Below are 27,079 nucleotides of genomic sequence, written 5' to 3' on the forward strand. Positions count from 1 at the left end.
TCATCAATGGGACCCCAAAATACATCATTGGGACCCAAAATTCATCATTGGGACCCCAAAATTCACAATGGGACTCCAAAATACATCATTGGGACCCAAAGATTCATCAATGGGATCCAAAAATTCACAATGGGACCCAAAATTCATCAATAGGAGCCCAAAATTCATCAATAGGAGCCCAAAATACATCATTGGGACCCAAAAATTCATCAATAGGACCCAAAATTCATCAATGGGACCCAAAAATCCATCAATGGGACCCCGAAATCCATCATCGGGACCCCAAAATACATCATTGGGACCCCAAAATCGCTCATTGGGACCCCAAAATCCATCAATGGGACCCAAAAATCCATGAATGGGACCCCAAAAATTCATCAATGGGACCCAAAAACCTTGGGAATTACTGTCCCTAAACTGCCATAATTATACGGATTTTTGTCCCAAAATTGCTGGAATCTGTGAATTATTGTCCCAAAGTTACGTGCTGAAAATTATTGTCCCAAAACTTGCTGAAATGACCCAAAAATGCAAACACTCCCCCACCCCCAAGTACCCAGACACTTTGCCCCAAGGTTTGGGGGACCCAGGCGTCCGGAGGGACCCAGGCGTCCGGGGAAGGAGACACGAGCCAGATTTGGGGTGAAAAGTGCTTTATTGAAGGGGGGACCCGCCCCCTTGGGAAGGCACAGGGTGTTCTGGGGACCCAGGAGTTCAGGAGGGACCCAGGCGTTCGGGCGTGGGGGGATCTGCCCCCTAGAGAGGAAGTGACCTCATTCGAGACAGGAAGCCAGTTCAGACCAGTAACCCCCAGTTCATCCCAGTGCCGGGTTAGGTCACCCCGTTGCCACGGTGACAGCGACGATGGCGACGATGATGACGACGGTGACGGTGACACAGGCGGCCATGAGCAGCTTCTTCTGTGGGGGGACGACACAGTCACGGGGGACCCAGGCGTCCGGGGGGGGACCCAGGCGTCCGGGGGGGGACCCAGGCGTCCGGGGGAACCCAGGAGTTCGGGGGGACCCAGGCGTCCGGGGGACAGGGGGGGGGGGGGAACCAAAGTTCCGGGTTACGGGGGCAGGGGGGGAAGAGGAAGGAGGAGACACCGAGGCGAGTGGGGGGACAATTAGAGGTGACACCGAGGCAAATGGGGGGTCCCAGGTAGACCTGGTGTCCATGGGAGCCCTGGGTAGATGGGGTGGCCCTGGGGGGACCCAGGGGATTGAGGGGGGACCCAGGAGTTCGGGAGGGACCCAGGTGTCCAGGAGGGGACCCAGGAGTTCGGGAGGGGACCCAGGAGTTCGGGAGGGACCTTGCGCGCCCCCTGCTGGCTCCGCTGCGCCACCACCAGGTGCTGCCGCCCCTTGTGCAGCTGCGTCCCCGAGTCCTGGATGTTGCGCTCGATCCGGTCGATCACCTCCCCCTGCACCAGTATGGACCAGTATGGACCAGTATGGGCCAGTAGGGACCAGTAGGGACCAGTATGGGCCAGTATGGGCCAGTAGGGACCTGAATGGCTTGCCAAAGGCCCTCCCAGTGTCCCCAGTGTCCCCATTTCCCCCTGGCTCCCCATGTCCCCCCAGTGTCCCCAGTGTCCCCATTCCCCCCTGGCTCCCCATGTCCCCCCAGTGTCCCCAGTATCTCCAGTGTCCCCAGTGTCCCCATTTCCCCCTGGCTCCCCATGTCCCCCAAGTGTCCCCAGTGTCCCCATTCCCCCCTGGCTCTCCATGTCCCCACAGTGTTCCCAGTGTCCCCAGTGTCCCCATTCCCCCCTGGCTCCCCATGTCCCCCCAGTGTCCCCAGTGTCCCCAGTGTCCCCATTCCCACCTGGCTCTCCAGGGCGCTCCCCAGGACGCTGAACAGCTCCCCCAATTCCCTGAGCCCCTTTTCCAGCCCCTGCAGCTCCCGGTGCCGCAGCCCCAGCTCATCCAGCGCCGCTCGGGTGATCCGCGTGGAGCTCAGCACCTGTGGGACACCCCAGTTCAACCCAGTGCCCCCCAGTTCAACCCAGTGCCCCCCAGTTCAACCCAGCGCCCCCCAGTTCAACCCAGTGCCCCCGGGACCCCTCACGTTGGAGATGAAGATCTCACTCTGTCCCGACTCCACCATCTGCTCCAGCTCCTCTTCGCTCACTGGGGGGCTGCCGGCTGAGGGACCCAGGCGTCCGGGAGGGACCCAGGAGTCCGAGAGGGACCCAGGCGTTCAGGAGGGACCCAGGCGTCCGGGAGGAAAAACAAAAAAAGGGGGGGGGGGAACCAAAGTTCTGGGTTATGGGGGTGGGGGGGAAGGGGAAGGAGGAGACACCGAGGCGAATGGGGGGACAATTAGAGGTGACACCGAGGCAAATGGGGGGGGGGAACCAAAGTTCTGGGTTATGGGGGTGGGGGGGAAGGGGAAGGAGGAGACACCGAGGCGAGTGGGGGGACAATTAGAGGTGACACCGAGGCAAATGGGGGAGGGGGAACCAAAGTTCTGGGTTATGGGGGCAGGGGGGAAGGGGAAGGAGGAGCCACCGAGGCGAGTGGGGGGACAACTAGAGGTGACACCGAGGCAAATGGGGGGTCCCGAGTAGACCTGGTGTCCATGGGAGTCCTGGGTTGATGGGGTGGCCATGGGGGGACCCAGGGGATTGGGGGGGGGACCCAGGGGATTAGGGGGGGACCCAGGCGTCCGGGGGGGGGACCCAGGCGTCCGGGGGGGGGGGTCTCACCAATGAGCAGCTGCCTCCTCACCCTCTCCAGGTTCCGTTGCCGGTACCGGCTTTGGGCTTCGTGACATCGACCCGTGAGGCGCAGGAACTGCTGACTCAGCGCCGCGTGCTGCAGGGGGGGGACGGACATGGGGACACCCCCGGAGTGACCCCAAAACCCCATTAAAACCCACACCGGGGACCCCCCAAAACTCCCCCCCCCCGCCAAGGCCCTAAAATCCTCCCCAGGGACCCATCGGGGAACCTTAAAACCCCCCCCGGGGACCCCAAAATCGCTCTTAAACACCCCAAAATCCAACCCCGGGACCCCCGAAACCCCCCCGGGACCCCCCCAGACCTGGGTGCGTTTCACTCTGGCCCGGATGGTGTTTCTGTTCTCATCCTCCTCATCCTCCTGCCCCGGCTCCAGCGCTGGGGTGGGGGGACCCAGGCGTCCGGGAGGGGACCCAGGCATCCGGGTTACGGGGGCAGGGGGGAAGGGGAAGGAGGAGACACCGAGGCGAGTGGGGGGACAATTAGAGGTGACATCGAGGCAAATGGGGGGTCCCAGATAGACCTGGTGGCCCTGAGGGGACCCAGGGGATTTGGGGGGGACCCAGGCGTCCGGGGAGGGACCCAGGCATCCGGGAGGGGACCCAGGCGTCCGGGAGGGGTCTCACCTCGCAGGCGGGTGCGAATCTGCCCCGTGAGCTCCTGGATCTCGTCCCTCAGCAGCTCCAGGTCCCGCTTGAGCTCTATGGGTGGGGGGCACAGGGACCCTATAGGGACCCTATAGACACCCTATAGACCCCCAGTCCCTCCCAGTGAATGGGGGGAACTCCTGGGTCCTTCCTGAACTCCTGGGTCCCTCCCGAACTCCTGGGTCCCCCCCGAACTCCTGGGTCCCCCCCGAACTCCTGGGTCCCTCCCGAACTCCTGGGTCCCTCCCAGACTCCTGGATCCCCCTGAACGCCTGGGTCCCCCCCCGAACTCCTGGGTGTCCTCTCCGAACTCCTGGGTCCCTCCCGAACTCCTGGGTGTCCTCTCCGAACTCCTGGGTCCCTCCTCGAACTCCTGGGTCCCCCCGGACGCCTGGGTCCCCTCCCGAACTCCTGGGTCCCTCCCGAACTCCTGGGTCCCTCCCCGAACTCCTGGGTCCCCCTGGACGCCTGGGTCCCCTCCCGAACTCCTGGGTCCCTCCCGAAATCCTGGGTCCCTCCCCGAACATCTGGGTCCCCCCGGACGCCTGGGTCCCCCAGTTACCGGGGGGGGGCAGGGGGGTCCCCAGCGCCGCCTCCTGTCGCTGCTCCAGTTGCTCCAGTTTCAGCTCCAGCGTCCCCAGCGCCTCCCGCACCCCCCGCGCCTGCATTTGCATATGCTAATTAGCCCTTAATTAGACACCAATATGCTAATTATACACTAATGGATCATTAGCAACATCACCGCCCCCTCTTCTATATCCCCCCAGCCCAAAAACGTTAATAACATGCGAATAAGATGCTAATTAGGCGCAGTGACGTCATGGCGGGATATGCTAATGACATGTTAATGAGGTGCTAATTATAGGATAATGAGATGTAAACTCCACCTCCCGTGTTCTGCACCCCCCCCCATGCAGCAAAATGTTAATGAGCTGTTAATTAGACACTAATTAATCACGATATATGATGGGATGGACAGGGAGTGGGTGCTAATGGGATGTTAATTATATGCTAATGAGATGCAAATGAGCAGGTACCTGCAGGAGGGCGTCGGGCCCGGGGGGGGCGGGGGGGGGTCCCCACCCCCATCAGCGTCACCCGCTCGTCATCGTCATCATCGTCACAGCCCTGCGCGCCGGACGCCTGGGTCCCTCCCGAACGCCTGGGTCCCCTCCCGAACTCCTGGGTCCCTCCCGAACTCCTGGGTCCCTCCCGAACTCCTGGGTCCCCCCCGAACTCCTGGGTCCCCCCCCGAACTCCTGGGTCCCTCCCGAACTCCTGGGTCCCTCCCGAACTCCTGGGTCCCCCCCGAACTCCTGGGTCCCCCCCCGAACTCCTGAGTCCCTCCCGCACTCCTGGGTCCCCCCCCGAACTCCTGGGTCCCCTCCCGCACTCCTGGGTCCCCCCCCGAACTCCTGGGTCCCCTCCCGCACTCCTGGGTCCCCCCCCGCACTCCTGGGTCCCTCCCGCACTCCTGGGTCCCTCCTGCACTCCTGGGTCCCCCCGAACTCCTGGGTCCCTCCCGAACTCCTGAGTCCCTTGGGGCACTCCTGGGTCCCCCCGAACTCCTGGGTCCCCCCGAACTCCTGGGTCCCACCTGCCGCATCTCCGCCGTCCGGTCCCGCATGGTGGCGCTTTCCGGTCCGGGGGACCGAGGCGGAAGTGGGGGGGGGCGCTCTACGCGTGCGCGGGGGAGGGGTGGGGCGGAGCGACCATGGAGTCGCGGCCGCTCTGGCCCCTCAGTCCTCCAAACCACAGACAGAATCCTCCAGGGCTCTTGGCGGCGGGGGGGGCGGTTAAACCATAGAGAGGGGCGGGAAGAGAGGCCGGAGCGTCGCCCCTTGAGCCTCCCAATGTGTGTGTGTGGGGGGGGTGTCCCCTGGAGGACCCAGGCGTTCGGGGACCCCCCCCTCCCCCCCTCCAAAAAGGGGACTCAGGCGTCCAGGACTGCGATGGTGGGGGGGGGGACACACACGAGTGTGCAAAAGCTCGTGCAAAGGGCTGAGTGTGCAAAGGGGCACGTGCAAATCAATGAGTGTGCAAAGAGGCTCGTGCACGAGTGTGCAAGGGGCTCGTGCAAAATGAATGAGTGTGCAAGGGGGCTCGTGCACGAGTGTGCAAAGGGCTCGTGCAAGGGGCTCGTGCGAAGGGCTGAGTGTGCAAGGGGCTCGTGCACGCACTTGTGCAAGGGGCTCGTGCAAATGAATGAGTGTGCAAAGGAGCTCGTGCACGGGTGTGCAAAGGGGCTCGTGCAAATGGACGAGTGTGCAAGGGGCTCGTGCAAAGGACTGAGTGTGCAAAGGGGCTCGTGCACGAGTGTGCAAGGGGCTCGTGCAAAATGAATGAGTGTGCAAAGGGGCTCGTGCACAAGTGTGCAAGGGGCTCGTGCAAAGGGCTGAGTGTGCAAAGGGCTCGTGCACGCACTTGTGCAAGGGGCTCGTGCAAGGGCCGCTCGTGCCCAGGCCCCTCCCCCCCCCCCGCCGCAGCCCCTTTTGCGCAGCCGCCCCTCCCCCTCCCCCTCCCCCCCCCCCCCCCTCCCCTCCCCCCTCCGCAGCCGCAGCCGCCGCCGCAGCCCCCGGACGCCTGGGTCCCCTCCCGGACGCCTGGGTCCCCTCCCGGACGCCTGGGTCCCTCCCGGACGCCTGGGTTCCTTTCCCTCCCCCCTCCCCCCAACCCTCCATCCTGACCCCCTTCCCCCCCCCTCCCATCTCCCGGACGCCTGGGTCCCCTCTCTCTCTATATCCTCCCGGACGCCTGGGTCCCTCCCGGACGCCTGGGTCCCCACCATGAAGGACCGGACCCAGGAGCTCCGCAGCGTGAGCGGGGGGGAAACGGGGGGCGGGGGGTATGGATGCCATAGGGGGCTGTAAGATGCTATAGGGGGCTGTAAGATGTCATACGGTCTATAAGATGCTATAGGGGGCTATAAGACACTATAGGGGCTGTAAGATGCTATAGGGGCTATAAGATGCTATAGGGGGCTGTAAGATGTTATACGGTCTATAAGATGCTATAGGGGCTGTAAGATGCTATAGGGGGCTGTAAGACACTGTAGGGGGTTATAAGATGCTATAGGGGGCTGCAAGGTGCTATAGGGGCTATAAGATGCTATAGGGGGCTGTAAGATGCCATAGGGGTCTTTAAGATGCCATAGGATCTATAAGATGCTATAGGGGGATATAAGATGCTATAGGGGGCTGTAAGATGCTATAGGGGGATATAAGATGCCATAGAGGTCTGTAAGATGCTATAGATTCTATAAGATGCTCTAGGGGACTATAAGATGCTATAGGGGGCTGTAAGATGCCATAGGGGGCTATGGGGGGCTGTGGGTGCCATAGGGTGCTGTGGGGTCCATAGGGGGCCATAGGGCACTATGGGGGGCTATGGGGCACCATGGGATGCTATAAGGTGCTGGGGGGGGCATAGGATGCTATAGGGTACTGTGGGTGCTATGGGGCACTATGGGATGCTATAGGTGCTATGGAGGGGCTATAGGATGCTGTGGGACGCCATAGGGGTCTATGGGTGCTATAGGGGTCTATGGGTGCTATAGGGGGGTGTAAGATGCTATGGGGCTCAGTGGGGGCTCTGGGATGCCATAGGGTGCTATGGGGTCTATAGGATGCTCTAGGGCACTATGGGGTGCTGTGGGTGCTATGGGGTGCTATAGGTGCTGTGGGGGGGTGCTGTGGGTGCTATAGGGTGCCGTGGGGTCTATAGGGTGCTATGGGGGGGCTGTGGGGAGCTATAGGGCACTACAAGCTGCTATCGGGTCCTATAGGGTGCTATGGGTCACTATAGGGTGCTGTGGGTCCCTATAGGGTTCTATGGGGGCTGTGGGTCCCTATAGGGTTCTATGGGGGCTGTGGGTCGCTATAGGGTTCTATGGGGGCTGTGGGTGCTGTGGGGGGACACGCGGGGGCTCCCCGGATGCCTGGGTCCCCCCGGACGCCTGGGTCCCCGCAGGGGGCGGGGCCTGGCCCCGGGATCTCCCCCTCAGCCAATGGGCGGCCGGGAGAGCTCGGGGCCGGGGCCGGGAGGGCGGCGGCCAATCAGGGGCCGCGGGGTGGGGCGGGTTATGCAAATGAGGCGCGGCGGGAGCCAATGGCGTGCGGGAGGGGCTGTGGTGCAGGGGCGGGGCTTATGCAAATGAGACGGCTCAAGCAGCCAATGGGGAGGGGCGGGATCAGGCCATGGAGATGACTCACAGCCCTCGGCCAATCGCAGCGCGGCTCCTCCCACCTATGCAAATGAGCGCGGGGGGTGGGGGGGAGGCAGGCGGCCAATAGGGGCGCAGCGCTCAGTTTGTGAATGGGGGGGAATGCCTGGGTCCCCTCTCCCGGACGCCTGGGTCCCTCCCGGGTGCCTGGGTCCCCCAAAAGCTGGGTTCCCCCCATCCCAGACGCCTGGTTCCCCCCCGCCCCCGGACACCTGGGTCCCCCCCGGACGCCTGGGTCCCTCCCGGATGCCTGGGTCCCTCCCAGACACCTGGGTCCCCAAAAACCTGTGTCTCCCCCGGACGCCTGGGTCCCCCCGGACGCCTGGGTCCCCCCCGGACGCCTGGGTCCCCTGCAGGCCAAGGACAGTGACGATGAGGACGAGGTCGTCCACGTCGACCGCGATCACTTCATGGACGAGTTCTTCGAGCAGGTCGGGGCCTATAGACACCTATAGGGGCCCTATAGACCCCCTATAGACCCCCGAGACCCCCATAGGACCCCCAGACCCCCCATAGGATCCCCAGACCCCCCATAGGATCCCCAGACTCCCTATAGGGTCCAGACACCCTCTATAGAACCAAACATCCCTCCCCAAACTTATAGAGACTCTATAGACCCCCCGTAGGACCCCCAGACCCCCCCATGGACCCTATAGAGCCCCAAGACCCCTATAGGAACCCTAGACCCCCCATAGGATCCCCAGACTCCCTATAGGGTCCAGAGACCCTCTATGGAACCAGACACCCCTCCCCAAACTTATAGAGACTCTATAGACCCCCCGTAGGACCCCCAGACACCCCCATGGACCCTATAGAGCCCCCAGACCCCTATAGGAACCCCAGACCCCCCATAGGATCCCCAGACTCCCTATAGGGTCCAGAGACCCTCTATGGAACCAAACATCCCTCCCCAAACTTATAGAGTCTCTATAGACCCTCTATAGGACCCCCAGACACCCCCATGGACCCTATAGAGCCCCCAGAGTGCCCCATAGGACCCCCAGACCCCCCCACGGACCCTATAGAGCCTCCAGATCCCTATAGGAACTCCAGACTCCCCATAGGACCCCCAGACTCCCTATAGAGTCCCCATGTCCCCATTGTCCCCACTGTCCCCATGTCCCCATTGTTGTCCCCATTGTTGTCCCCACTGTCCCCATTGTCCCCATTGTTGTCCCCACTGTCCCCATTGTCCCCATTGTTGTCCCCATTGTCCCCATTGTCCCCAGGTGGAGGAGATCCCCATGTCCCCATTGTCCCCATGTCCCCATTGTCCCCCTTGTCCCCATTGCTGTCCCCATGTCCCCATTGTCCCCATGTCCCCATTGTCCCCCTTGTCCCCATTGCTGTCCCCATGTCCCCATTGTCCCCAGGTAGAGGAGATCCCCATTGTTGTCCCCATGTCCCCATGTCCCCATTGTCGTGACATTGTCCCCATTGTCCCCAGGTGGAGGAGATCCCCATGTCCCCATTGTCCCCATGTCCCCATTGCTGTCCCCATGTCCCCATTGTCCCCATGGTCCCCATTGCTGTCCCCATGTCCCCATTGTCGTCCCCATGTCCCCATTGTCCCCATTGTCCCCATTGCTGTCCCCATGTCCCCATTGTCCCCAGGTGGAGGAGATCCCCATTGTTGTCCCCATTGTCCCCATTGCCCCCATTGTCCCCATTGCCCCCATGTCCCCATTGTCCCCATGTCCCCATTGTCCCCAGGTGGAGGAGATCCACATTGTCCCCATTGTTGTCCTCATGTCCCCATTGTCCCCATGTCCCCATTGTTGTCCCCATGTCCCCAGGTGGAGGAGATCCCCATTGTCCCCATGTCCCCATTGTCCCCATTGTTGTCCCCATTGTCCCCATTGTCCCCAGGTGGAGGAGATCCCCATGTCCCCATTGTCCCCACTGTTGTCCCCATTGTCCCCATTGTCCCCATGTCCCCATTGTCCCCATTGCTGTGACATTGTCCCCATGTCCCCAGGTGGAGGAGATCCCCATTGTCCCCATGTCCCCATTGTTGTCCCCATGTCCCCAGGTGGAGGAGATCCCCATGTCCCCATTGTCCCCATTGTTGTCCCCATTGTCCCCATTGTCCCCATGTCCCCATTGCTGTGACATTGTCCCCAGGTGGAGGAGATCCCCATGTCCCCATGTCCCCATTGTTGTCCCCATTGTCCCCATTGTCCCCAGGTGGAGGAGATCCCCATTGTCCCCATGTCCCCATTGTTGTCCCCATTGTCCCCAGGTGGAGGAGATCCCCATTGTCCCCATGTCCCCATTGTTGTCCCCATTGTCCCCAGGTGGAGGAGATCCGCGGGTGCATCGAGAAGCTGTCGGAGGACGTGGAGCAGGTGAAGAAGCAGCACAGCGCCATCCTGGCCGCCCCCAACCCCGACGAGAGTGAGCGGGGGACACGGGGACATCGGGGGACATGGGGACATCGGGGGGACATGGGGACATGGGGACATGGCGGACACGGGGGGACATGGGGACATGGGGGGATATGGGGACATCGGGGGGACATGGGGATATGGGGACATGGGGCACATGGGGGACATCAGGGGATATGGGAGACATGGGGGACATGAGGACATGGGGGATATGGGGACACGGGGGGACATGGGGACACTGGGGACATCGGGGGATATGGGGACATCGGGGGGATACGGGGACACGGGGGGACATGGGGGGATATGGGGGACATGGGGGGATACGGGGACATTGGGGGACATGGGGGGATATAGGGGGACATGGGGGACATGGGGACACTGGGGACATCGGGGGATATGGGGACACGGGGACATCAGGGGGACATGGGGGACATTGGGGACATGGGGGGACATGGGGGGGGCACAGGGACATGGGAGGGCATGGGGGGGCATGGGGACATGGGGGGACATGGGGGACATCGGGGGACATGGGGACATTGGGGGGACATGGGGACATTGGGGGGACATGGGGGACATGGGGACATCAGGGACATGGGGACATGGGGGGACATGGGGGACATGGGTATATAGGGGACATGGGGACAGCAATGGGGACATGGGGGACACGAGGGGACATGGGGGGACGGGGATATGGGGACACCATGGGGACATCATGGGGACATCATGGGGACATCACGGGGACATCATGGAACGTGGGGACACCATGGGGAGACCATGGGGGTCATGTGGGATGTGGGGACCCCATGGGGACCCCATGGGGACATGGGGAGGTGACAGCCCTGTCCCCGCGGTCCCCAGAGACCAAGCAGGAGCTGGAGGACCTGACGGCCGACATCAAGAAAACGGCCAACAAAGTGCGCTCCAAGTTGAAAGGTGACACGGGGACACTGGGGGACACTGGGGGACACTGGGGGCCGTGGGGACACGGGGCCATGGGGACACATTGCGAGCGGTGTCCCCGCAGCCATCGAGCAGAGCATCGAGCAGGAGGAGGGCATGAACCGCTCGTCGGCCGACCTGCGCATCCGCAAGACACAGGTGACCCCCCAACGGCACCCCAACGGCACCCCAACGGCACCCCCGTGTCCCCTGTGTCACCCCAACGGCACCCCCGTGTCCCCAGCACAGTGGGGGCACCCAGAACCCAATGGGGTCACCTAGAACCCAATGAGATTGCCCAGAACCCAATGACATCACTTAGAACCCAATGGGGTCACCCGGAACCCAATGGGATCACCCAGAACCCAATGAGATCACCTAGAACCCAATGGGGTCGCCCAGAACCCAATTGGGTTGCCCAGAACCCAATGTGATCACCCAGAACCCAATGGGGTCGCCCAGAACCCAATGAGATTGCCCAGAACCCAATGAGATTGCCCAGAACCCAATGACATCACTTAGAACCCAATGGGGTCACCTGGAACCCAATGACGTCACTTAGAACCCAATGGGGTCGCCCAGAACCCAATGTGATCACCCAGAACCCAATGGGGTCGCCCAGAACCCAATGGGGTCGCCCAGAACCCAATGACATCACTTAGAACCCAATGGGGTCACCCAGAACCCAATGTGATCACCCAGAACCCAATGGGGTCACCCAGAACCCAATGGGGTCACCCAGAACCCAATGAGATTGCCCAGAACCCAATGACATCACTTAGAACCCAATGAGATTGCCCAGAACCCAATGGGGACACCCAGAACCCAATGACATCACTTAGAACCCAATGATGTCACTTAGAACCCAATGGGGTCACTTAGAACCCAATGACATCACTTAGAACCCAATGGGGTCACCCAGAACCCAATGAGATCACCCAGAACCCAATGAGATCACCTAGAACCCAATGGGGTCGCCCAGAACCCAATTAGGTTGCCCAGAACCCAATGTGATCACCCAGAACCCAATGGGGTCGCCCAGAACCCAATGGGGTCACCCAGAACCCAATGGGGTCACCCAGAACCCAATGAGATTGCCCAGAACCCAATGACATCACTTAGAACCCAATGAGATTGCCCAGAACCCAATGGGGACACCCAGAACCCAATGACATCACTTAGAACCCAATGATGTCACTTAGAACACAATGGGGTCACTTAGAACCCAATGACATCACTTAGAACCCAATGGGGTCACCCGGAACCCAATGGGATCACCCAGAACCCAATGAGATCACCTAGAACCCAATGGGGTCGCCCAGAACCCAATTGGGTTGCCCAGAACCCAATGTGATCACCCAGAACCCAATGTGATCACCCAGAACCCAATGGGGTCGCCCAGAACCCAATGAGATTGCCCAGAACCCAATGACATCACTTAGAACCCAATGGGGTCACCCGGAACCCAATGACGTCACTTAGAACCCAATGGGGTCGCCCAGAACCCAATGTGATCACCCAGAACCCAATGGGGTCGCCCAGAACCCAATGGGGTCACCCAGAACCCAATGACATCACTTAGAACCCAATGGGGTCACCCAGAACCCAATGTGATCACCCAGAACCCAATGGGGTCACCCAGAACCCAATGGGGTCACCCAGAACCCAATGAGATTGCCCAGAACCCAATGACATCACTTAGAACCCAATGAGATTGCCCAGAACCCAATGGGGACACCCAGAACCCAATGACATCACTTAGAACCCAATGATGTCACTTAGAACACAATGGGGTCACTTAGAACCCAATGACATCACTTAGAACCCAATGGGGTCACCCAGAACCCAATGAGATCACCCAGAACCCAATGGGGTCGCCCAGAATCCAATGACATCACTTAGAATCCAGTGACATCACTTAGAACTCAATGGAGCCACCCAGAACCCAATGAGATAACCCAGAACCCAATGATGTCACTTAGAGCCCAACAGGATCACCCAGAACCCAATGACATCACTTAGAACCCAATGGGGTCACCCAGAACCCAATGGGCTCACCCAGAATCCAATGGGGTCACCCAGAACCCAACCACCCCCTGGATCCATCGTTACCTCCCATGTCACCCCCGTGTCCCCCAATGGTGGTGACACCACCTCCCCATTGTCACCATGTTGTCACCGCATTGTCACCCGGTTGTGACCCCATTGTCACCCCGTTGTCACCGTGTTGTCCCCCGGTCGTCACCGTGTTGTCACCCCAATGTCACCCCATTGTCACCTGGTTATCACCCAGTTGTCACCCAGTTGTCACCATGTTGTCCCCCGGTCGTCACCGTGTTGTCACGCCAATGTCACCTGGTTGTCACCCAGTTGTCACCATGTTGTCCCCTGGTCGTCACCGTGTTGTCCCCCCGCTGTCCCCAGCACTCGACGCTGTCCCGCAAGTTCGTGGAGGTGATGACCGAGTACAACGCCACCCAGTCCAAGTACCGCGACCGCTGCAAGGACCGGATCCAGCGCCAGCTGGAGATCAGTGCGTCACGCGGGGGGAGGGGCCGCCTGGGGACACCGCGGGGGGCGGGGGGGTCACCCCGTGTCGCTTCCGCAGCCGGGCGCACGACCACCAACGAGGAGCTGGAGGACATGCTGGAGAGCGGCAAGCTGGCCATCTTCACCGACGACGTACGTGCCCCGGGGGGCTGGGGGCGCCGGGGACCCTATGGGGGTGTCTAGAACCCATTGGGGCACCTAGAACCCATTGGGGCACCTAGAACACAAGACGTACCTAGAACCCATGGGACACCTAGAACCCAAGAGTTACCTAGAACTCAGTAGGGCCACCTAGAACCCACCCGGACACCTAGAACCCGGTAGGGATACCTAGAACGCATGGCGTACCTAGAACCCGCTAGGGACACCTAGAACCCGGCAGGACTACCTAGAACCCAGTAGGGCCACCTAGAACCCAAGCGATACCTAGAACCCGGTAGGGGTACCTAGAACCCAAGAGGTACCTAGAGCCTGGTAGGGCTACCTAGAACCCAATGGGCTGTCTAGAATCCAGTAGGGGTGGCTAGAACCCAATGGATCCGTGCAGAACCCAACAGGGCCGCACAGAACCCAACAGGGCCGCACAGAACCCAATGAAATCACTTAGAACACAATGGGGTCACTTAGAATAAAATGGGATCACCCAGAACTCAATGGGGTCACTTAGAACCCAACAGCATCAACCCAAAACCAATGACATCACTTAGAACCCAATGAGATCACTCAGAACCCAATGGGGTCACCCAGAACCCAATGAGGTCACTTAGAATCCCATGGGGTCACCCAGAACCCAATGAGATCACTTAGAACCCAATGAGATCACTCAGAACCCAATGAGGTCAACCCAAACCCAAAGGGATCACTTAGAACCCAATGCGATCACCCAGAACCCAATGAGGTCACTTAGAACCCAGTGGGGTCACCCAGAACCCAATGGGGTCAACCCAAACCCAACGATCCCATTCAGAACCCATTGGGTCACCTAGAACTGACCCGAACCCCCCAAGCCCCACTCCCAACGTCCTCATTGGCCCACTCTCTTGGCCCCGCCCAGATCAAGATGGACTCCCAGATGACCAAGCAGGCGCTGAACGAGATCGAGACGCGGCACAACGAGATCATCAAACTGGAGACCAGTATCCGCGAGCTGCACGACATGTTCGTGGACATGGCCATGCTGGTGGAGAGCCAGGTACACCCCGGCCAATGGGGGGGCTCAGAACCCAATGGGGTCACCCCGAACCCAATGAGAGCACTTAGAACCCAACGGAATCACCCAGAACCCAACAGGGTCACCCAGAACCCAATGGGGTCAACCTCAACCCAATGAGATCCCTTAGAACCCAATGGAGTCACCCAGAACCCAATGGGGCCACTTAGAACCCAATGGGGTCAACCAAACCCAATGGGGTCAACCACAACCCAATGAGATCTCTTAGAACCCAATGGGGTCACCCTGAACCCAACTGGGTCACCCCGAACCCAGTGAGAGCACTTAGAACCCAATGGGTTCACCCAGAACCCAACGGGGTCACCCAGAACCCAATGAGATCCCTTAGAACCCAATGGAGTCACCCAGAACCCAATGGGGTCACCCTGAACCCAATGAGAGCACTTAGAACCCAATGGGGTCAACCCCAACCCAATGAGATCACTTAGAACCCAATGGGGTCACCCAGAACTCAACAGGGTCACCCTGAACCTAATGGGGTCAACCCCAACCCAATGAGATCACTTAGAACCCAATGGGGTCACCCAGAACCCAACGGGGTCAACCCCAATCCAATGAGATCACTTAGAACCCAATGGGGTCACCCAGAACCCAATGGGTTCACTTGGAACCCAATGGGGTGACCCAGAACCCAATGGGGTCACCCAGAACCCAACGAGCCCATTCAGAACCCATTGGGTCACCTGGAACCCGGGGGAACACCCCAAACCCAATGGGGTCACCCAGAACCCAATGAGATCGATGGTTTGGATGGTTAACTGGTTGGGTAGTTGATTAACGGGTTGGGTGGTTGGTTAATTGGGTGGTTGGTTAATTCGGTGGTTGGTTAATTGGGTGGACGGTTAATTACTCAGTTGGTTAATTGGGCGGTTGGAAGGTCTTGGGGCCACCAAGGCTCACCTAGAACCCAACAAAACCCACTTTGGGGCCCCATTGGCTCACCTAGAACCCACCAAAACCCACTCTGGGGCCTCATTGCCTCACCTAGAACCCACTCAAAGCCACTTTGGCACCTCATTGCCTCACCTAGAACCCACCCAAAGCCACTTTGGGGTCCCATTGCTTCACCTAGAACCCCCCAAAGCCACTTTGGCGCCTCATTGGCTCACCTAGAACCCCCCCAAAGCCACTTTGGTGCCTCATTGCGTCACCTAGAACCCCCCCAAAGCCACTTTGGCGCCCCATTGGCTCACCTAGAACCTCCCCAAAGCCACTTTGGGGTCCCATTGCTTCACCTAGAACCCACCCAAAGCCATTTTAGCTCCTCATTGCCTCACCTAGAACCCACCCAAAGCCATTTTAGCTCCTCATTGCCTCACCTAGAACCCCCCCCAACCCCTCCTTGGCGCTGATTGGCTGCCCGCGGTGGGCGTGTCCGCAGGGGGAGATGATCGACCGCATCGAGTACAACGTGGAGCACTCGGTGGATTACGTGGAACGCGCCGTGTCCGACACCAAGAAGGCCGTAAAGTACCAGAGCAAGGCGCGGAGGGTGAGCGGGAACCCCCGGACGCCGGGGTCCCTCGGGGAGGCGGGGCCCGGACGCCTGGGTCCCTCCCTGGGGGGAAATGGGGCCCGGACGCCGGGGTCCCTGTGGGGGTCGGTTGGTAACGGCCGCTCTGTTCTGCTCTTTCTCTCCCGCTGCCGGACGCCCAATTCTCGTTTTTCATTGAAATTTGACCATTATTTCTATTTATGTTTAATTTAATTCATCTGTTGGATTTTCATTTTAATCCGTGGTTTTATTCGGCTTTAATTTGATTTCCATTCCTGTTTTATTTCAAATCACTTTGGGTTGAGGGTTCGATCTCGTCTGGTTGGAAATTTCATCACCTGCACTTGGACCATTTGGAAATTCTGAATTTTGTTAAATTTTGACATTTTGACATTTTGAAATTTTGACTTTTCGACATTTTGAAATGATGAAAATTCCCATTGTTGAATTTTTGAATTTTGAAATGTTGAATTCTTTAAATTTTGGAATTTTGAAATTTTGAAACTTTGGAATTTTGAATTTTTGGAATACTGAAAATTTGGAAATTTTAAATTTTAAAATTTTGGATTTTGAAAATTTTAACGTTTGAATTTTGGAATTTTTAAAATTTTGAAATTTTGGCATTTTTGAATTTTGACATTTTGACTTTTTTGCATTTTGAAATTTTGACATTTTAAAATTTGAAATTTTGACATTTTGAAATTTGAAATTTTGACATTTTGAAATCTTGAAACTTTGAAATTTTGGAATTTTTGAATTTTGGAAATTTGGAATTTTTGAATTTTGAAATTTTTGATTTTTGGAATTTTGGAATTTTGGAATTCTGGAATTTTGAAATTTATGATTTTTGAATTCTGGAATTTTTTATATTTTTGAATTTTGAAATTTTGGATTTTTGGAATTTTTTAATTTTGACATTTTGGAATTTTTGGCATTCTGCTATTTTGAAAATTTTGAAATTTTGGAATTTTGGAATTTTGGAATTTTGAAATTTTGGAATTTTGAAATTTGGCACCATTGTGTTTCGGGCGTGCAGAAGAAGATCATGATCATCATCTGCTGCGTGGTGCTGGGCGTGGTCCTGGCCTCGTCCATCGGGGGCACCCTGGGCCTGTAGCCCCGCCCCCGCCCCTCCCCCCTCATTAATCACCGTTAATTAAACCCCGGGAACGAGCCCGACCCCCCGCGCCCCCAATAAACAATGAGATGATTCATTGGGACCTTCATCCATCCCATCCGCCCCGGACGCCTGGGTCCCCCCCCGGACACCTGGGTCCCCCCCCGGACGCCTGGGTCCCTCCCGCTGCCATCGCTGGGGGTGGGGGGGTGACCCCAGGGAGGGGTCAGAGGTCACGGGAGGGTCGTTGAGGGGTCATGGGGGGGATGGGCCATGGACCATTCAACCAATTAACCAACTAATTAACCACCCAACTCATCAACCAACTAATCAACCGACCACCCAATTAACCATCCAACCAATCAACCGCATAGCCAACTAATTAATGAATCACCCGACTCATTAATCAACCATCCCGCCAATTAACCACCCAAATAGTTAACTAGCCATCCAGTTCACCACCCAATTAACCAACCACCCAATTAACCAACCAACCCATTAACCAACCCTCCAGCCAATTAACCAACCACCTCATTAACCACCCAACCCATTAACCAACCACCCAATTAACCAACCAACCCATTAACCAACCAACCCATTAACCAACCAACCCATTAACCAACCAACCCATTAACCAACCAACCCATTAACCAACCAACCAGCCCATTAACCAACCAACCCATTAACCAACCAACTCATTAACCAACCAACCAACCCATTAACCAACCAACCCATTAACCAACCAACCCATTAACCAACCAACCCATTAACCAACCAACCCATTAACCAACCCTCCAGCCAATTAACCACCCAGCCCATTAACCACCCAACCCACCCATTAACCAACCAACCCATTAACCAACCCACCCATTAACCAACCACCTCATTAACCAGCCAACCCATTAAGCAACTACCCAATTAACCCACCGCCCAACCCATTAATCAACCATCCAACTAATTAATGAGCCGCCCAACCCGTTAATCACCCACTCACCCAATTAATTAACGCCCCGCCCTAATTAACCCCCGCTGGCCCCGCCCCCTCGTGGTGACAGACGATCAACAGCTGAACTGCTCCCGGCTCCGCCTCTTCTTGCTCCGCCCCCCCGGACGCCTGGGTCCCTTCTCCCGGACGCCTGGGTCCCCTCCCCCCGGACGCCTGGGTCCCCTTCTCGGACACCTGGGTCCCCTCCCCCCGGATGCCTGGGTCCCCTTCCCGGACGCCTGGGTCCCCACCCGGACGCCTGGGTCCCCTTCCCGAACTCCTGGGTCCCCACCCGGACGCCTGGGTCCCCCCGCCCCGGGGCCAAAACTGGGTCGTTTCATCAATTTAATCACGTGGGCGGAGCCAAAGCGCCGAGTGGGAGGAGCCAAAGGCCCCCCGCCGGGGGGTGGGTGGGGCCCGGACGCCTGGGTCCCCTGGTGGGGGGTCGGGGGTCAAAGGTCGTCGGCCAGCAGCATGGGGGAGCCCAGGTCGCGCTGGAGGCTCTCGAGGGAGGCGGGGCTGAGCCGATGGACCTCCAGCCAATCAGCGAGCAGCGAGGCCGACAGCGGCGCCGAATCAGCTTGGCTGGGGCGGGGAGGGGGCGGGGCTTCAGCCCGGATGCCTGGGTCCCCTCCTGGAACTCCTGGGTCCCCTCCCGAACTCCTGGGTCCCCCCCTGAACTCCTGGGTCCCTCCCCGAACTCCTGGGTCCCTCCCCGAACTCCTGGGTCCCTCCCCGAACTCCTGGGTCCCTCTGGAACGCCTGGGTCCCTCCCGAATGCCTGGGTCCCTCCCCGAACAACTGGGTCCCTCCTGAACTCCTGGGTCCCTCCCCGAACTCCTGGGTCCCCTCCCCGAACTCCTGGGTCCCCTCCCCGAACTCCTGGGTCCCTCCCGGACGCCTGGGTCCCCCACCTGTCCTTGGCGTCGCCCACGGCATCCAGCGATTGGCTCAGGAACTCCTCCAGGTCGAACCCCACCCCGTAACCGGCGCCGCTGCCCTTGGGGGTCCCCGAGAACACAGGGGGCAGCGGGTCCTCCACCTGCGGGGGGCGCCGCGCGTGAGCGGGACACCCGGACGCCTGGGTCCCTCCCGGACGCCTGGGTCCCTCCCCAGAACCCTGGGGACACTGAGGGACACTGGGGGATACTGGGGGATACTATCCATAGCATTGTTAACTCTGGAACCTACTGATCACATCTACAGCGTGCACAGCTTGGTGTTAACTCTGAAACCTACTGATAACATCTGAAACCTTCTGATAACACCTACAGTGTACATAGCTCAGTGTTAACTCTGAAACCTACTGATAACATCTGAAACCTACTGATCACATCTAGAGTGTACACAACTCAGTGTTAACTCTGAAACCTACTGATAACATCTGAAACTTGCTGATAGCATCTACAGTGTACACAGCTTGGTGTTAACTCTGAAACCTACTGATCACATCTACAGTGTACACAGCTTGGTGTTAACTCTGAAACCTACTGATCACATCTACAGTGTACACAGCTTGGTGTTAACTCTGAAACCTACTGATCACATCTACAGTGTACACAGCTTGGTGTTAACTCTGAAACCTACTGATCACATCTACAGTGTACACAGCTTGGTGTTAACTCTGAAACCTACTGATCACATCTACAGTGTACACAGCTTGGTGTTAACTCTGAAACCTACTGATCACAACTACAGTGTACACAGCTTGGTGTTAACTCTGAAACCTACTGATCACAACTACAGTGTACACAGCTCAGTGTTAATTCTGAAGCCTACTGATAACATCTGAAACCTGCTGATAGCATCTACAGTGTACATAGTTCAGTGTTAACTCTGAAACCTACTGTCGGGGGGACACCGGGGGTCACCTGGGGACACCGTGGGTCACCTCACCTGTGACTTGGAGAGCTGCTGTGTCACGGTGGCCACGTCAGGGTCGGCCGGCGGCTCCGGCCATGGTTGGGGACCCGCGGCGTGGGGCCCGTGCTGGGGGGCGGCAGGCGGGGCCATGTCGGTGGGCGGGGCCGTGTCGGCGGGTGGGGCCGGGGGGCGTGGCCGGGCGCGGTCGCGCATGCGGGTCCAGCGCTCCAGCAGGTGGCGGTCGTCGTCGCTCAGGACCAGCCCGCGCGGCTCCCGGCGCCGCTCGCGCTCCCGTTGCCGCTTCTCGCGCTCGCGGGCGCGTTCCTGGCGCCGCCGGCGCTTCTCCTCGCGCTCGCGCTGCCGCTCGGCCGCCGTCACCGGCTTGCGCACGTCCGCGGCGTCCGCGGCGGCCAATGGGGGGTCTGCGGGGAGGAGGGAGCCAATGGGAGGTGAGCGGGGAGAAGGGGAGGCAGTGGGAGCCAATGGGAGGCAATCCAACGACGCAACCGGCCAACCCAAGCGAGACAATCAGATCAAGCAACCAACCCAGGCAACCATGACCAACCCAACCCAACCATGACCAACCCAACCCAACCACGACCAACCCAACCCAACCACGACCAACCCAACCCAACCACGACCAACCCAACCACGACCAACCCAACCCAACCATGACCAACCCAACCCAATCATGACCAACCCAACCACGACCAACCCAACCACGACCAACCCAACCCAACCATGACCAACCCAACCCAACCATGACCAACCCAACCCAACCACGACCAACCCAACCACGACCAACCCAACCCAACCATGACCAACCCAACCCAACCATGACCAACCCAACCCAACCATGACCAACCCAACCCAATCATGACCAACCCAACCCAACCATGACCAACCCAACCCAACCACGACCAACCCAACTATGACCAACCCAACCACGACCAACCCAACCCAACCATGACCAACCCAACCCAACCACGACCAACCCAACCCAACCACGACCAACCCAACCCAACCACCTTCTGGCCACCAAACCCTTGAGCAGAAGCCACACACCCAACCCTTCACCCCCTGAGGGGACCCAGGTGTCCGGGCGCCCCTTCCCCCCGCACCTTTGCTCTTGTTCCTCATGGCCGACTTGAGCAGCGCCGCCTTGAGGGCGGCCTTGGTGTCGTCCGAGATGGCGCCGTCGCGCTTGGGCGGGGCCCCCGGCTCCGCCTTCACCCGCGGGGACCCCATTGGGCAGTCGGGGGCGGGGGCGGGGCTGGGCATGTCCACGTCAGCGCACGGCCAGGCGGGGGCGCCGGTGGCCGCCGCGACGTTGACGGTGGCCACGTTGACACTGGGGGCGCCCACGTTGACCTTGGCCGCGGTGACTTGGGCATTGACCACGTTGGTGTTGACCCCCTTGGCGTTGACCACATTGGCCTCGGCGTTCACCACGGTGACCTCGGCGTTGACCGCGTTGACGCTACCGTTGACCACGTTGACCGCGTTGACGTTGGTATTGACGGTATTGACATTGGCGTTGACGCTACTGTTGACCGCGTTGACCATGTTGACTGTGTTGACGCTACTGTTGACCACATTGACTGCGTTGACGCTACTGTTGACCAAGTTGACCGCGTTGACACTGCCGTTGACCACGTTGACCTTGTTGACGCTACTGTTGGCCACGTTGACCACGTTGATGCTACCGTTGACCACACTGACGCTACTGTTGACCGCGTTGGCGCCACCGTTGGCCCCGTTGACCACGTTGACCGCGCCGACGCCGCCGTTGTCCCCTCCGGCGCCTCCCGCCGCCCCGGCGTCCCCGTGTTGCGCGCGCTGTGCCGGCGCCAGCGCCCCGCGGATGCCGTCGCGGCGCGCGTGGAAGTCTTCGATCTCGGCCACGATGGCCGCCTTGATCTCCTCCTTGGTGAGCGCGCGGCGCTCGAAGGCGAAGTCGAAGGCCGGGACACATTCGGGCTCGTCCTCGGGGTCGTGGTACTTGGCCAGGAAGGGGTGACCCAGCGCCTCGGCCACCCCGACGCGCTCGCGCGGGTCGAAGCGCAGCATCCTGCCCAGCAGCGCCAGCGCAGCCGGCTCGGCGTCGCCGAACAGGCTCTCCCATGGCACCGGCGGGCGCGGCGGGAGGCTCTTGACGTAGGCGCGCACGCGCTCGGCGCCGATGGCGGCCATGACGGCGGCGGGCGGCGTGCCCAGCACCGCCATGATGAGCTGCAGCTGGTGGACGTAGTTGCGCCCCGGGAAGAGCTGCCGGCGCCCCAACATCTCGGCGAAGATGCAGCCGACCGACCACATGTCGATGGCGCGCGTGTAGCGGTGCAGCGACAGCAGCAGCTCCGGCGCGCGGTACCAGCGCGTGGCCACGTACTCGGTCAGGAAGGCTTTGGCGTGCCGGGGGTCGCCGCCCAGCCCCCTGGCCATGCCGAAGTCGCCGATCTTGAGCTCGCAGTTCTCGTTGACCAGCAGGTTGGACGGCTTGAGGTCGCGGTGCAGGACGTTGGCCGAGTGGATGTACTTGAGCCCGCGCAGGAGCTGGTACAGGAAGTAGCGCACGTGCTCCAGCGACAGCGGCTGCGACGAGTGGATGATCTGGTGAAGGTCGCTCTCCATCAGGTCCAGCACCACGTAGCTGTCGGGGGAAGGGAAAGGGACCCAGGCGTCCGGGACGGGTCGCTGTTGGTGGCGCCCAATGGATGAGGTGGCCGCCCGCCCTCTAGGGGGCGTTGGGGACATCCCTGTGGTGCCACCACCAACCCATGGACGTCCCTATGGTGCCACCACCACCCTATGGATCAAGTGGGGTCCATCCCATGTGTCCTCCCGCCCTTTAGGGGGCGTTGGGGACATCCCTGTGGTGCCACCACCACCCCGAGGATCAAGCAGGATCCATCCAATGTGTCCTCCTGCCCTCTAGGGGGCGTTGGGGACGTCCCCATGGTGTCACCACCACCCTATGGATCAAGTGGGGTCCATCTCATGTGTCCTCCTGCCCTCTAGGGGGCGTTGGGGACGTCCCTATGGTGCTGCCACCACCCCATGGATCAAGGATGATCCATCCCATGTGTCCTCCAAGAGGACCCAGGCGTCTGGGAGGGGTTGCTGTTGGTGACACCCAATGGATGAGGTGGCCGCCCGCCCTCTAGGGGGCGTTGGGGACGTCCCTATGGTGTCACCACCAACCCATGGATCAAGTGGGACCCATCCCATGTGTCCTCCCGCCCTCTAGGGGGCGTTGGGGACATCTCTATGGTGTCACCACCAACCCATGGATCAAGTGGGGTCCATCCCATGAGTCCTGTAAGAGGACCCAGGCGTCCGGGAGGGGTCGCTATTGGTGGGGTCCATCCCATGTGTCCTCCAAGAGGACCCAGGCGTCCGGGAGGGGTCACTATTGGTGGGGTCCATCCCATGTGTCCTCCCGCCCTCTAGGGGGCACTGGGGACATCCCTGTGGTGTCACCACCACCCCGAGGATCAAGGAGGACCCATCCCATGTGTCCTACAAGAGGACCCAGGCATCCGGGAGGGGTCACTATGGGTCAACATCACCCAATGGGGCAGGCGAGCTCCACCCCATGTGTCCCCATGACCCACACGAGGGACCCAGGCGTCCGGGTGGGACCCAGGCATCCCGGAGGGGTTCAATCCAATCCCCATGGCGCCACTGGGGCTCTGCCCCTCACATCCCCCCGCCCCACACAAGGGACCCAGGCGTCCGGGGGGGTTCAATCTCATCCTCATGGTGCCACCCGGGCTTCATTCCACATGTCCCCCCCACCCCACACGAGGGACCCAGGCGTCCGGGTGGGACCCAGGCATCCGGGAGGTGTTCAATCCCATCCCCATGGCACCACTGGGGCTCTGCCCCACACATCCCCCTCACCCCACCGAAGGGACCCAGGCGTCCGGGGGGGGTTCAATGCCATCCCTGTGGACCACCGGGACTCCCTCCCATGCATCCCCCCCACCCCACATGAGGGACCCAGGCATCCGGGAGGGGTCACTATAGGTCAACATCACCCAATGGGGCAGATGAGCTCCACCCCACGTGTCCCCATGACCCATACGAGGGACCCAGGCGTCCGGGGGGGGTTCAGTCCCCACGGCAGCCCTGCCCCCGCGGCCCCGCCCCCCGCTCCACCCAAGGGACCCAGGCGTCTGAGGGGGGGTTCAGTCCCCACGGCGGCCCCGCCCCCCGCGGCCCCGCCCCCCGGCCCCGCCCCCAGACGCACACGGAGCGGAACTCGCCGTAGGGCACGGTGGGGCGCAGGATGTCCTTGATGCCGATGATGTTGTCGTGCTTGAAGTGCTTGAGGATCTTGAGCTCGCGCAGCGTGCGCTTGGCGCTCGTGGCCACGTCGAACGCGTTCGGGATCTTCTTGATGGCCACCGCCTGGCCTGCGGACCCAGGAGTGCCCCAGGGGACCCAGGAGTGCCCCATGGGAGCCGGGAGTTCGGGGGGGGACCCAGGAGTGCCCCCAGGGAACTGGGAGGTCGGGGGGGGACCCAGGAGTGCCCCATGGGACCCAGGAGTTTGGGAGGGGACCCAGGAGTGCCCCAAGGGACCCAGGAGTGCCCCCAGGGAACCAGGAGTTTGGGAGGGGAACCAGAAGTTTACAAGGGACCCAGGAGTTCGGGGGGGGACCCAGGAGTGCCCCCAGGGAGCCAGGAGATCTAGGGGGGAACCAGGAGTGCCCCATTGGACCGAGGAGTTCAGGGGGGGACCCAGGAGTTCGGGGGGGGACCCAGGAGTGCCCCCAGGGAGCCAGGAGTTCAGGGGGGGGACACAGGAGTCCGGGGGGGGACACAGGAGTCCGGGGGGGGACACAGGAGTCCGGGGGGGGACACAGGAGTGCCCCCAGGGAGCCGGGAGGTTGGGGGGGGAACCAGGAGTGCCCCCAGGGACCCAGGAGTGCCCCCAGGGAGCCGGGAGGTTGGGGGGAACCCAGGAGTGCCCCATGGGACCCAGGAGTGCCCCCAGGGACCCAGGAGTTCGGAGAGGGGAACCAGGAGATTGAGAGCGGGAACCAGGAGATTGGGAAGGACCCAGGAGTTCAGGAGGGGACCCAGGAGTGCCCCCAGGGACCCAGAAGATTGGGGAGGGGGACCCAGGTGTCCAGGAAACCCACCCAAGGGGACCCAGGTGTGCAGGACGGACACAGGAGTTCAGGGGGGACCCAGGCGTCCGGGAGGGGACCCAGGCATCCAGGGGGGGACCCAGGCGTCCGGGGGGGGACCCAGGTGTTCGGGAAACCCACCCAAGGGGACCCAGGTGTGCAGGAGGGACACAGGAGTTCGGGGGGGACCCAGGAGTTTGGAGAGGGACCCAGGCGTCCTGGGGGGGGACCCAGGCGTCCGGGGGGGGACCCCGGCGTGCTCACCGGTGTCGCGGCGCCGTGCGGAGCTGACGACGCCGTAGGCGCCGGTGCCGATGGTCTCGATGATCTCGTACTCGTCCCCCACGTCGAACGTCACGTCCAGCGCTCGAGCCTTGAGCAGCGCCAGGGGGCCCCCGCCCTGCCCCCGCTCCGCCTCCGCCATGGGGCCGCGGGACCCCGGCGTCCGGGACCCATAGACCCCGGGGACACACAGACTCTAAGGACCCCGGCGTCCGGGACCCATAGACCATAGGGACACACAGATCCCAGGGACCCATACATCTCAGGGACCCAGGCGTCCGGGACCCATAGACCCCAGGGACCCAGGCGTCCGGGACCCACCCACCCCAGGGACCCACATACTCTAAGGACCCAGGCGTCCGGGACCCATAGACCCCGGGGACACACAGACTCTAAGGACCCAGGAGTTCGGGAGGGACCCGGGAGTTCGGGGGGGACCCGGGAGTCCGGGGGGGACCCGGGAGTGCCCCAAGGGACCCAGGAGTTCGGGGGGGAACCCAGGAGTTCGGGGGGGACCGGGAGTGCGGGAGGGACCCAGGAGTGCGGGGGGACCCAGGAGTTCGGGAGAGGGACCCAGGAGTTCGGGGAGGGACCCAGGAGTTCGGGGGGGACCCAGGAGTTCGGGGAGGGACCCAGGAGTTCGGGGAGGGACCCAGGAGTTCGGGGGGGACCCAGGAGTTCGGGAGGGACCCGGGAGTCCGGGAGGGATCCGGGAGTGCCCCAAGGGACCCAGGAGTTCGGGAGGGACCCAGGAGTGCCCCAAGGGACCCAGGAGTTCGGGAGGGACCCGGGAGTTCGGGAGGGACCCAGGAGTTCGGGAGTGACCCGGGAGTTCGGGAGGGACCCGGGAGTCCGGGAGGGACCCAGGAGTGCCCCAAGGGACCCAGGAGTTCGGGGGGACCCAGGAGTTCGGGGAGGGACCCAGGAGTTCGAGGAGGGACCCAGGAGTTCGGGGAGGGACCCAGGAGTTCGGGAGGGGACACAGGAGTTCGGGGAGGGACCCAGGCGTTCGGGAGGGACCCAGGAGTGCCCCAAGGGACGCAGGCGTTCGGGAGGGACCCAGGAGTGCCCCAAGGGACCCAGGCGTTCGGGGAGGGACCCAGGCGTTCGGGGGGACCCAGGCGTTCGGTCCGTTCCCATGGTAACCGCCCCCGTCCCTCTCACCTCCTCCCGCCGCTTCCCCGCGGGGGGACCCGGATGCGGCCCCGCCTGGCCCCGCCCCCTCCCGAGCGCGCCGGCCAATCAGCGCTTCCCGCCCCTCGGCCCCGCCCGCGCGGCCGCCGGCCAATGAGCGCGCGGGGAGCGCGGGCCCCGCCCCTTGTTGCTAGGGGGAGCGGGGCGGAGCTGGCAACGCGGGAGCGCTGCCATTGGCTGCAGCGGGCGGCGGGGGCGGGGCTTCGTACAAAAAACATAAACGGCGATTGGTCGATGCTCGCGGGGGCGGGGTCCCGAACACCTGGGTCCCCGGGGGGCGGGGC

The 27,079-nt window shown here is 61.0% G+C and overlaps 3 protein-coding genes across 3 annotated transcripts; 1 reads left to right on the forward strand and 2 right to left on the reverse strand.

The window, feature by feature from the left end:
* Window positions 1-836: 836 nt before the first annotated feature.
* LOC308051165 (syntaxin-4-like) lies at window positions 837-5,020 on the reverse strand (the record flags this gene model as incomplete). Its single annotated transcript, XM_080361495.1, has 9 exons — window positions 837-920; window positions 1,316-1,426; window positions 1,831-1,968; window positions 2,074-2,150; window positions 2,714-2,822; window positions 3,051-3,124; window positions 3,373-3,447; window positions 3,956-4,055; window positions 4,991-5,020. 9 exons carry the CDS (start codon window positions 5,018-5,020, stop codon window positions 837-839), a joined length of 798 nt encoding a protein of 265 aa, XP_080217621.1.
* Window positions 5,021-6,179: 1,159 nt separating this feature from the next.
* Window positions 6,180-17,334, forward strand: LOC308051138 (syntaxin-1B; the record flags this gene model as incomplete). The annotated part of the gene is made up of 10 exons (XM_080361453.1): window positions 6,180-6,209; window positions 7,972-8,046; window positions 9,913-10,012; window positions 10,861-10,935; window positions 11,027-11,100; window positions 13,366-13,474; window positions 13,550-13,623; window positions 14,546-14,683; window positions 16,104-16,214; window positions 17,254-17,334. The coding sequence occupies 10 exons, from the start codon at window positions 6,180-6,182 to the stop codon at window positions 17,332-17,334; spliced, it is 867 nt and encodes a 288-aa protein (XP_080217579.1).
* Window positions 17,335-18,651: 1,317 nt separating this feature from the next.
* LOC308051148 (mitogen-activated protein kinase 7-like) lies at window positions 18,652-26,805 on the reverse strand. Its single transcript, XM_080361477.1, has 7 exons — window positions 26,766-26,805; window positions 25,584-25,797; window positions 24,435-24,600; window positions 21,304-22,832; window positions 20,216-20,604; window positions 19,234-19,361; window positions 18,652-18,904 (listed from the first exon to the last, which is right to left on the reverse strand). The coding sequence occupies exons 2-7, from the start codon at window positions 25,741-25,743 to the stop codon at window positions 18,772-18,774; spliced, it is 2,505 nt and encodes an 834-aa protein (XP_080217603.1). The 5' UTR covers window positions 25,744-25,797; window positions 26,766-26,805; the 3' UTR covers window positions 18,652-18,771.
* Window positions 26,806-27,079: the final 274 nt, after the last annotated feature.

The sequence above is a fragment of the Nesoenas mayeri genome (genome assembly GCF_963082525.1).
Source record: "Nesoenas mayeri genome assembly, chromosome: 32".
NCBI classification, from domain to species: Eukaryota; Metazoa; Chordata; class Aves; order Columbiformes; family Columbidae; genus Nesoenas; species Nesoenas mayeri.